Raw genomic sequence first — 12,269 nt, 5'->3', positions numbered from 1 at the left:
ACTCAGAATCCGAAGAAGAATATTTTGACGAAGAACAAGCCAATGTTGCATTAATGGCAACATCAACTGATCCAGAAGGTTCTAAAGAACCAGAAGACAAGGTGTTGTCAGAATCAGAATCAGACTCCAATTCTGAAGAGACATTAAATGAGCTATTGACATTAAAAGAGCAGTTCCTTTGTCAAATGATAAACACAAGCTTAACTTAGGATTTTTTACCTTTGCATATTCTATAAATCCTTAAGTCTTAAAGAGTTATTCTTGAGTTGTATTTTCTTTATACCTCTGATTGTATATCAAGTGTATTACATCAAACAATCTTTTATCTGTTAGGTAAATTGTTATAAGTCTCTTACTTAGTGTTTGGGCATTTAAAATATCTTGCTTGTGTGTTTGAGCAGAAAAGTCTATTGCTTGTGTGCAGCATTGAAAGTCTCTTGCTTGTGTGCTTGAGCATAGAAACCTATTACTTTGTGTGTGAGCATTGAAAGTCTCTTGCTTGTGTGCTTGAGAAAATTGTAATCATGTGCGATTATAGTGAAAATCTCTTGTAAGTACAAGGGGACTTGACTACTCTCAATTTGTGAAAGGAACTAAGATAAATTTATGTGTCTCTTTTCTTTCGTACATTACTTATCCGCTGCTTATCTCTTACCTCAGATTTTATACTTTGGGTTTAGAAACAAGAGCTACATAAAGAAAGAAAAAGTATAATTTAACCCTCCCTTCTTGTGTTTTTCTCACCTTCAAAAAATACATTTCCAAAAGTTAAACGACATTTTCAGATTTTCAAAGTGCGGGAGGCACCACAAATATGGAAAGAATATTTCTCTAAAATTATCTATTTTAAAACAAAGTAAAAACCATAACCTCTAATCTTAAAAATGTCATTTTTTGAAATAAAAGATCCATAATTAAATTAATTTTTTTTCAAGTGTTAGGATATTCCTTTTATGTCATTTTCTATTAAAATTCATATCTCATTTTCACATAATTTGCACACAAACAATTTGTTGATTGTATTGTAATGCACAATCCAAAAACACATGTATTTTTTAGGGTAAAAATAATAAACACATCAATTATTATATGTTTAAAAACATATTATAAACAAATCAATTATTACAAATTGAAAAAAAAAAGTATTTTTTTAAACCTAGATACAATGTTTTATATTTGTCCAATTTTCTTTTGGTATTTTAAGTTAAATGTTTTTTACAAACTAATCTTTCAAATAATTTCTATAACAAATCACTTATTTTAATCTATAAAAGTGTAAGTCATTAATTTTAAAACACATATTATCTTACAAAAAATTGACATGTCTTTCATTTACACTATGTAGTTGAAGCAATGTCTTTAACCTTTTGTAATGTATATACATTATAATAACTCTATCACCATCTACATCAAGAACAATATGTCTTGATGTCTTAAAGTGAGATTTGAAAAGAAAAAAAATAACATATCTATTATTATAATTTTAAAATATAATTCCATTATTTTAAGGAAGTAGAAAGAATCTCAATCCATGTTAAGTTTCGCGGCCACTTAGGTTTGAATTTTATTTTATTCTCATTTTCTATATTGTAACACACTTCAATATTCTTTCATTCAATTCAATCACTCTTTTTCCCTTTTTCTCCTTTTCTGTCTCCTACTTTCTTTCTCTCTGAAAATCTCCCAAATTCAAATCTTAAACCCTCAAAAACCATCAACACTACTCTGAAAGATGAAGACAAAAACGCCATTGAAGCAGCTCAAGCTCTCTGTTCCTGCTCAAGAAACACCCATCACCTCATTCCTGTAATTTCATCCCTTTTCATCTTCCTTTAACTAACCCGTTTCTTATTTTTCCTTCATTACTCTAATTCATCTATAAAGTTCACTTTTTTATTCCAATTTGATGCTAGTTCCCAAAAAAATGAAGATTTTGTCAAACTTCATGTTTATGAATTTGATTTTATTATGTTGAGATTGTTATTAGGACTGCAAGTGGTACATTCCACGATGGAGGTCTGCTTTTGAATCAGAAAGGGATGCGTCTCATTTCCGAAGAAAAGGAATCAAGGGTGATTTTACTTTATTTCTCTACTATTTTTCCCCCTAATTTATGTTATAGATACTATATCAGATTGCAATTTCAATTTTTCGGTAGAGTAAAGAATTTGCATGCATTGATTTATTAGATAAGAGTGTTCAGTATTGATTATGTTTCATTCTACATGCTTACTCTTTGTTTACTATATCACCAACATTTAGGGTTTGGTTTGTTTATTGTTTTTGGATTTAAGTATCTGATTTGAATACTTACAATTTGTCTCTTTGAGCAGCCTTCTGATGCTAAAGATCTCGAATTTGACTTCACGTTGGACGACCTTGAGACTGTCAAAGTAATTGGAAAAGGCAGTGGCGGTGTAGTGCAGCTTGTTCGCCATAAGTGGGTTGGAAAATTGTTTGCTTTAAAGGTTGTCAATTGCTTCTTATTGCTAGATTTTCCTGTATGATTAATCTTTTTGCACATTGTTGTAATTTGTATATATGTCTGCAAAAGGTTGCTTTTAATATAAATGGTAGAGTAGTCAATCTCAGATAGCGGCGCAGAGCGGCCGACCCCCAAAATGAGATAGCATATAGCGGGATGACCTCTATTTGATCATTTTTTTTTGATAAATTACATGAATAATAATTATAAACATATGAAATGCTAAGGGAAGAGCGAAGTGCAGAGAGAGGTGATGGAGGAACTTGTGATTTTTCTTTAGAATGGTTGAAGTGCAAAAACGTCAGTGAAGGAAGGTTAAGGTTGAGTTTCAACTCAAATTTGATTAAAAACCCAAATTTACCCTTAAAACATTTTAAGTTTAAAGGGTTTTTTCGGTTTTTCAGAGGGGAAAAGGATAACGGGACAAAAACCGCTCTGGGCCAAGAACCGATCCACCCCCGTCACTCACTTTTACCTTATAGAAGCCGCTATAGTGTTCTGCACTGCTAAGGCTCTTCCCATAACGGCCGGCCTCTGCTCCGCTATAGCAAGTTAGCGCCACTATTGGCCCTATTGAGTTCTCCGATAAATGGTTGCAAGTGTCTTAGGATATTTGGTATCTATAAGAACATGTGAAATAGGTTACCATTATGATTTTGCGCTAAGTAACACCTTTTGAAATTAAAGCATATTGTTTCGAAAACGATTTCCAAACTTGTAAATTGAACTTGTGTTTGATAGGAGAAAATCTTGTTAACTTTTTATTGCAGGTAATTCAGATGAATATACAAGAGGATATTCGGAAACAGATTGTTCAGGAACTGAAAATAAACCAAGCATCACAGTGTCCACATGTTGTAGTTTGTTACCATTCATTCTATCATAATGGTGTTATATCTCTTGTACTGGAATACATGGATCGTGGTTCTCTAGTAGATGTAATCAGACAAGTTAATACGATTCTGGAACCATATCTTGCTGTGGTTTGTAAGCAGGTACCTAGATCATATTTCTATTTCTTTCTTGTTGAAATTGGCAGATTCTCGCCGATCCATTATTCTGTTTCTTTGTTGAATGTTAATACTTTGCGTCCGTATTGCAGGTGTTACAGGGCCTTGTTTACTTGCACAATGAAAGACATGTGATACACAGAGACATCAAACCGTCCAATCTTTTAGTAAATCACAAAGGGGAGGTGAAGATTACTGATTTCGGTGTTAGTGCTATGCTCGCTAGCTCAATGGGCCAAAGAGATACATTTGTTGGAACTTACAATTACATGTCGGTATGTAACTTTTCTTCATTAAAAGGCAGAAAGAAAACATCAATGCTCCCAAATTGCAACTGAACCAGATGAATTTAAATATCTCTTTTATGTCCTTCTCTATTAAAATTTCAATAACAGTGGATTTGTCGATTTCTTTGTGTAGCCAGAAAGAATCAGTGGGAGTACTTACGGTTACAGCTGTGACATATGGAGTTTAGGGATGGTAGTACTCGAGTGTGCCATAGGACGGTTTCCTTATATACAATCTGAAGATCAGCAAGCCTGGCCTAGTTTCTACGAGCTTTTGCAAGCAATTGTCGAGAGTCCACCGCCTTCTGCTCCTCCTGATCAGTTCTCCCCGGAGTTTTGTTCATTTGTGTCATCCTGGTAACTTTTATTCCTTTTTACTACTTTCTTACTATGGGCTGAAACCTCATCTCAATATACATCAATGCGGAAGCTACCATATTAAGCTTCAGTATGGACGCGCGTCTAAAAGAAATTCACCGCGTTTTCAAACAGACGCAAAGTTTCCATACCAATAAAAAGTCATGGTGTATACTCAAGTTTTTCAAACATGCAACAGATCATAAACTACCTTGTGCTATAAGTTACATGTAACAGACATCGCCATGATAGTTGATTCTGAACATATTTATGTTTCTTTTTTTCGTTACTAAGTGCTTTCTTGGTATTATTACAGCATAAAAAAGGATCCTCGCGAAAGATCAACATCATTGGAGCTTTTGGTTAGTATGCTAAGCTGTTCTTTTTATAAAAAACGAGTTTATATCTTGTTAAAATTTGTCATTTCTGATTCTTGTTATCTCATCCCACTTTCAGGATCATCCTTTCATAAAAAAGTTTGAAGATAAAGATCTAGATCTTGGAATTTTAGTAGGTAGCTTGGAACCTCCTGTAAATTTTCCCAAATGATTTGTTAAGATATATGGTGTAAAATTTGTACTTGAATTTCGTAACTTTTATGAGTTAATTTTCTCCTTGTCACTATTACTATATTAGAAAGTATAAATATAAAATATACTAGTCTGTATCCGTGTTGAATTTATTACAGTTTTCTGAAACTGATTTGTAAAATATTTGTTTTTTATTTGTAAAACAGTCCTTATTTCTATACCAAGAGTGCTAAAAATAAGTTGTATGGTTACAAATCAGGGACTATTTGTAAAATAGTCCTTATTTCTTAACAATACAATTTTTGAAAATGAATGACAAGGGAACTAAGAGGATGAAAACAATTGTAGTAATGACCGTGGAATGTCATTTATATGTTACTCATCATGTTTCACAGCCTAGCATTATTGATGAACCAATTCTTTCATTAGAATTACATGATAAAGTTGTTGTGAATGTGGGAGTTGAGTTAGGAGTTAATGAAATTGAAGTGGGGACCAATGTGGTGCAAGAGAGTACAAATGTGGGGACCGATATGGGTGATGAGAGGACAAACTGTGACATTGAGGAGAATGTGGGTGACGGGAGGACGAATTGTAACATTGAGGAGAATATGGATGATGAAGGGGCAAACTGTGACATTAAGGATAATGTGGGGATCACTGAGAGACTCAATTATAACCAGGCAAAAGTTGAGGGAGTTAATGGTAACCAAGCAGAAGTGGAGGTGGAGGTAGAGGGTAGTGAAGACAATGCTTTGGATGTTAATTTTGAAGACTCGGAAAATGATATAGGAATTGATGGAGAGATAGTAGTTGATGATAAGGAAGTGAGTACAAAGAGCAAGGCAAATGGCAAGGCAAAGGGCAAGGCAGTGGAAAAGGAAAATGGTGAGGTCTTAAAGGAAAACTTAAGAGGATTAAGTGACATTGAAGAGTATGATAGTGATGAACTATCTCATGAGTACGATAGTGATAATTGTGAGATTATACATGAGGATTTTGTAACCTTCAAGCTTCCAAAAAAATGGAAGACTACAAAGAGGAGGGCATATATCATTCAATGGAGAAAAATATGCTTTCAATCTTTCCAAGAAAGAATGCTCATGTAGAATGTGGATGCTAACAAGGCTGTCATGCAATGTCATGTATGAAGGATCAACATTTATAAATTGATGATTTTGTACCTGACTCTTATAAGAAGGAACTCTATGAAGCTTGTTATACACCGATTATTTATCCAGTTAATGGAGAAGCTTTATGGATAAAATCTGATGTTGTTGATCTCCAGCCACCACCAATAAAGAGATATCTTGAAAGGCCCAAGAAAAAGAGGAATAGAGAAGTTGGATAAATGGTGAGGGATGAGACACACTTGAAACGGGCAAAACACGAAATCAAGTGCAGTCATTGCCACAAGGATGGTCACAACAAGGCCACCTATAAATTACCACAACCACATGCACCTCCAAGTCAGGTACCAGAAGGAACCTAAACTCAGGAACCACAAGCAACAGTTTCAAGTCAGCCACTACAACCATCTATTTCAAGTCAGCCACCACAACCATGTGTTTCAAGTCAGCCACCATAATCAACAGTTTCAAGTCAGCCACCACCCAAAAAGAAAAAAAAACTTTAAAAGGGTGGGAAGCTTGTTTCAATTCAACCTTGATGTTTGTTGTGATGTTTGTTATGCCTTATAATGGCTTTTTGTAATGTTATTGATGTGCCTTATAATGGCTTACTGACAATGGCTTATAAATCATTTTTGTAATGTTATTGATATGTATTATAATGACTTACTGACAATGGCTTGTAATTCCTTTTTGTAATGTTATTGATATGCCTTATAATGGATTACTGACAATGGCTTATAATGCCTTTTTGTATCACTTTTTGGAATATTATATATATGCTTTATAATCCTTTTAGCTGCATGTTTCACAAGTTATATTTTGTTTCAAATTTTATACCAATTATGTATTAGTGTTAAAACAGAGAATAATGAACAAACATTGCTAATGTGTTAAAACAGACAATAACATTCTTTATTAAACCAACAGAAGAGTACATTCATGATGTGAAACCATAACACTGAATTACCCTAATCCTAATTGAAATACATTATTACAACACAAGGTTAAACCCAAAGTTCAACATCCCAAGTTCCCAACCACAATGGACATTTTTAACCATTCTTTAGTGTGGATAACCTCATTCTTTAATTTGTTAATTTTCTTCTTTTGTCTTTCAAGCTTCAAATCTCTTTCATCAACAAATTTATCACCTAACCACTTGATAAAATTACAGCACTTATCCATGTGATTTATGTAATTTCTACAACCCCATAATTTTCTTGCATAGTTGACACTTTTCACATCACTAACAGTACGAAGAACACTATCATCTTCGCAAAAAACACTTCATTCTCTTGTTTCAACGAAGCATAGATCCAGCTGTACCAAAGCTGGTGATTAAAACACTGATTGTATTCTTTGACATTGATGGAAGATGGAAGATGGTGATTTAACCGTAATTTGGAGAAGAAGAAGGAACATGATGGAAAATGGAAGAATATGAAGACACGAACTAATGGAAGATGGATGAATAGTGAAAAATAAATAAGGAGATGAAGAATAGAAAACCAAGAATCCTAAACCGTTTATAACACAGCAGCTGAGTGTTCACTGTATTTTTGCATACCTGGCATGCAACCTCATTCATACTTAACATTTTTTCACCTAAACTAACGGAAGGGACCAAATAGTTTAATAGAAGGAACCAAATAGTTTAACGAAAGAGAAGTTAATGGACCATTACGTAACATTTTTTAGTTAGCGGACCAACACTAAGGACTAATTATGCCCCTAATTTAAGCTTGGGTCTACCAAAAATTGGAACGGACACTCAAAGTATATGAGTCGGACACAAAACTTTTGGTCCGACCTATAAAAAATGGTTCGATCTATAAAAACTAACATGTTTAACGGATAGTACTGACGCATTTTCCCACACTACTCTGGTCTATATTTTTTTGAAAAAACATTTAAAAATTATAAAAAAAAACTAATTAATGAATACAAATTAAGAGTGGCAAGACATGACTCATGAGAAATGACTTATTTCCTTCCACCTACTCCTATCGATTTGTCATACAAAATAAAAGGAATTTGATGAGTGAGTGGCACTCTTACTCTCCACATAGTATATATATTCAAATGCCAAACTTTCATGACTTGGAAGTCCAAATCAATCTTCTTATTCTCACAAGTCATCACTGAAGGTGTGAAAAACACAAGAAATGGGGGTTTGAATTGGATTTTACAAGCAAAAGCTTTTTCCAAAACAAGAACACCACTAACAAGTTAATAACAAAGAGATAAAAACACAAGTATTTTTATCCTAGTTCGCTTGAAACCCAAAGTTACTCCAGTCCATCCACTAAGGTGACTTTGCCTTATACACAATGACTTAATCCACTATAATCAACAGATTACAATAATCATAAAGAATAACCTTGTTTGTCTTCTCAAGGATTCAGCTATACCCTAGTCTCCTTAAGGACTCACAAAGAACAACCTTCTTTGTCTTCTCAAGGATAACCTCCTCAAGGAATCAAACAAACAGTTTGAATAATGTTTTGTGAGTTACAAGATACTTCTATACAAGCAGATTTTACACAAATAAATAACAAACACTTAAAGAAAAACCGTGTACAAAAAAATTGATAGCTTTTCACAAAGAAATAGGCTTGTCAAAATACTATGTCACCCGTTTTTCTTCAAGTCTCTAAGTCTCACTTATATAGCAAAAGAAGAAGATCATTGGAGGGAAAAATGGAGAAAGCTCATAGAGCGGCTTCCACTGTTGGATGGGAAAGGAGTGATATTGCGTACTGTCCTTCGCCCACAAAATCAATGACATGTGTGATGTATAGTACTGTCCTTGCCAACGAAATCAGGTAGTGGAAAGGATGTCCGATTTGTACTATATATTATTTGATCATGTTCCCATTTGATCTTATTTTAAAGTTCATTGGCTCCTGATGAAAGTTGATGAAGTATGAAATGAAGAAACATAAAGTTGGATTCAGAAACTTCAGAATCTTTGGTTAGAACCTTGACAATGTCAGTGGTCTGGCTTGAGATCTTCAGAATCTTCAGAGTCTTCAGAATCTTCAGTCAGAACCTTGATAACTTCAATCATCTGACATGAGATCTTTAGAATCTTCAGCTATATAACACAACTTCAAAAGCTTGTCATTCTTCAGAAATTTGGTGATCAGAGTCATGTCCAGAAGCATGAACTGAGAGAACATTGTAGCAACAACATAGTGTCTCCTCAGAAGCTTCTCAGGAGTGAATCATCACAGAAGTAGAAAGATCATTGCAGCAGCAATATTGAACATCTTTCAGAACTTCTAATAGCTGGCACAGAAGCGGATTTGGACACATAGTTCAGAAACTGATGATGTTGCACATCATATATTCAGAATCAGAACTGGTTGTTAAAGCTACAAAATAATAAAACATTAGGGTACCAAAATTGTTCTCATACAAATACAATATCGTTATCATCAAAACTCAAGGTATAAATGCATAACCAAATCTTATTCTAACAATCTCCCCATTTTTTATGATAACAAAACATGTATTTTGGTGAAAAGTTTTGTACAGGGTAATCATAGAAGAATACATCTTACAAAAGCACAAATCTCCCCCTGATATGTATAATCCTATAAAGATAAAATCAGAATGAAACAACACTTTCTTGATTAACCTTTTTGAAATACCAAAGTGAATTTTCTGTCAGCATCTGGTTTATCTTCAAAAGTTGATTGTTGTTTTCCAGAGCACTGGTTTGATAACATCCTCATTCTGATAAGCTTCACTTTAGAAGCTTTGTTGAGTTCTTTTGAAAAAACTTTAGAGTTGGTTATCTTCTTAAACCATCTGGTTTTCTTATAAGAACTTTGACTTTTCAAGTCTGATTACTATAGAAGAAATTATTCCTTATAGCTGGATTCCAATTCCATGATTTTCAGAAAGAAATTTTTAGAAACACTTCGATGCTAAGTACTCAATGTTCTATGTTCAAAACATGAATATTAGTTCCTTGTATCTGATATTCAATCATCAACATGAAGAATCTGATATTCAATCATCAACATGAAGGTGTACAGACTCAAATAGAAGACAATTTCATCAGAAACTGGTAACTTATATTCTGATCTTTGATACTTCATGACAACTTCAGAAGTTTGATTATAACTATTCTGATTCTTGAGATATAACCCTGGAAAACACTTAACAAACTCTTTTTTGAAGTAGTTGTTAGAAGAAAACATTCATCAATGTTTGGGTTTTTAATTAAGGAATTTAGATATCAAAATAAACATTAATTCTTACCATTTGATATGTTATATTTTCTTCCCCTTTTTCATCAATCCAAAAGACATAGACAAAATAAAAAAATAAATGAAGAGAAACAAACATATTTTTATTAAAAATGCCAAAAAGGCAGTGGAATATACAATTGGTATTTAACAAAACAAAAATACAAAGAACTAAAAGGAACTACAAACGAAATGCAACAAGTAAACATAAAAGACATACATACACAATTAGATAAAAACACACATGTGCGAAGACACTTTTTAGAAAAACTAAGGGTTTCGGGAAGAAGGAGGAGGAGGCTACTTAACAGCTGGGTAGCCATCCGGGAGATTTAGGGGATCTACCAACGGATCAACATCGTCTTCGAGACAGATCTCCATGTAGTATGCTAAAACATCAGGTGGATCGATCTTTGTGAAGATAGGATAGATATCCAACTGGGTATTACTGCCGCTGATTTCCTCTTTGGATGGAGGAGAGTTTTCACCAGAGACAAACTTAGGAGAAGATCTAGGCTGAGCTAGTTGCAGTTGTTAAAACTGCTATTGAATCAGTTGTTGTTGAGCATCCATTGAAGATGATGAAGATGAAGAACACTTACACTTACACACACACACACACACACACACACACACACACACACACAGAGTTATTTTAGGCTTAATAGAAAGTGTAGGAGTAATGTGCGTATAGTGTGAAAAATGTGAGTGAAATGAGTCTATATAGAAAATTTTGCAATGATGACAAAATGGAAATACGTAGTCATAGGGGGAAGCATAAGAGTTTAAACCTAATTCCGAGAATTGTGAAACCCAATGTGTCATGCTTTTATCATGCATGCTCAGAAAGTGGGACAACTGTCACCACTTACAACCACGTGAAATCAAACGACATGACAATCATTTAATGCAACAACTGTTCAGAAACATGAAGATAAATTGATAAGATTGCTTCTGATCAAAACTTTTCGGATTCATGAAAACTTCCTTACTTCAGAAAGCTCATGTTTCTGAGTCAACAAAAAAACATTCTCAGAATCTAATCTAGAGTTCTGAAGACTTAAACATTCTGAAATACATCTTTTTATTCTGGACATAATTTCATAAATAAGTTTTTCATAATGAACACGAATCTATCTTCAGCAAGGGGTTTTGTAAAGATATCATCCCATTGATGGTCTGTATCAACAAATTTTAGATGAAAAATACCCTTCTGAACATAGTCACATAGAAAGTGATGTTTAATTTCAATATGCTTATCCGTAGAATGAAAGATAGGATTCTTAGATAAACAAATAACAGAAGTATTATCACATAATAGGAATGTTACTCTCAGATATATGATAATCTTCCAGTTGACTCTTCATCCAGAGTATTTGAGTGCTGCATCCAGAAGCTGCAATATATTCAGCTTTGACTGTTGAAAGCGCGATTGTTGATTGTCTCTTGCTGGACCATGAAATCAAGTTATCTCCCAGAAATTGGCAACTTCCAAAAGTAATTTTCCTTTCTATTATGTCTCTAGAATAGTCATCATCACAATAGCTTACTAATTTGTATTCACTTGATTTTCTATCAAACAACCAAGGTTAGTAATACCTTTCAGATACCTAAAGATTCTCTTAACAACAGTTAAGTGAGTTTCCCTAGGATCTGATTGAAAGCGAGCACATAAGCAGACACTAAATAAGATATCAGGTATAGAAGTGGTTAGATATAAAAGAGAGCCTATCATACCTCTAAAAAGCTTCTGATTTACCTTACTAGTTACCTCTTCTTTCTCCAGAATACATGTAGGATGCATTGGAGTCTTTGCTAGCTTACATTCTGATAAGTTAAACTTCTTCAGAAGTTACTTTGTATATTTGCCCTGATGAATATATGTTCCTTCTGAACATTTATCAATATGGATTCCCAGAAAGAATTTGAGTTCTCCCATCAGACTCATTTCAAATTCTGCCTGCATTGACTTAGCAAAATCCTTGCACAACTACACATTAGCAGAACCAAAAATAATATCATCAACATAATATCGTTCTTAAAGATTTTGCAAAAGAGAGTTGTGCCCACTTTCCCTTTGGTAAAATTATTTTCCAAAAGAAGCTTATTTAGTCTATCATACCAAGCTCTAGGAGCTTGCTTCAGACCATATAACGATTTTTTTAGTTAAAAAAAATCAAGATTTAGAGAACTTTCAAAACCAGGAGG

At 33.7% G+C, this 12,269-nt stretch overlaps 1 protein-coding gene across 1 annotated transcript; it reads left to right on the top strand.

Moving 5' to 3' along the window:
- The first annotated feature begins 1,565 nt into the window (after positions 1-1,565).
- Positions 1,566-4,806, top strand: LOC127117960 (mitogen-activated protein kinase kinase 6). The gene is made up of 8 exons (XM_051048090.1): positions 1,566-1,806; positions 1,988-2,072; positions 2,334-2,468; positions 3,256-3,480; positions 3,588-3,770; positions 3,916-4,139; positions 4,456-4,501; positions 4,596-4,806. Exons 1-8 carry the CDS (start codon positions 1,733-1,735, stop codon positions 4,686-4,688), a joined length of 1,065 nt encoding a protein of 354 aa, XP_050904047.1. The 5' UTR covers positions 1,566-1,732; the 3' UTR covers positions 4,689-4,806.
- Positions 4,807-12,269: the final 7,463 nt, after the last annotated feature.

Source organism: Lathyrus oleraceus, chromosome 1, assembly GCF_024323335.1.
Source record: "Lathyrus oleraceus cultivar Zhongwan6 chromosome 1, CAAS_Psat_ZW6_1.0, whole genome shotgun sequence".
In the NCBI taxonomy this organism is placed as follows: Eukaryota; Viridiplantae; Streptophyta; class Magnoliopsida; order Fabales; family Fabaceae; genus Lathyrus; species Lathyrus oleraceus.
The sequence above is the reverse complement of the archived record's forward strand: the minus strand, read 5'-3'. Positions and strand labels throughout refer to the sequence as shown.

Coding starts and splice junctions, on each gene's coding strand:
- LOC127117960 (XM_051048090.1), top strand. CDS start 1,733: ATGAAGACAAAAACGCCATTGAAGCAGCTCAAGCTCTCTGTTCCTGCT. Junction 2,073..2,333: donor CCGAAGAAAAGGAATCAAGG/GTGATTTTACTT, acceptor CTCTTTGAGCAG/CCTTCTGATGCTAAAGATCT. Junction 3,481..3,587: donor TTGCTGTGGTTTGTAAGCAG/GTACCTAGATCA, acceptor TCCGTATTGCAG/GTGTTACAGGGCCTTGTTTA.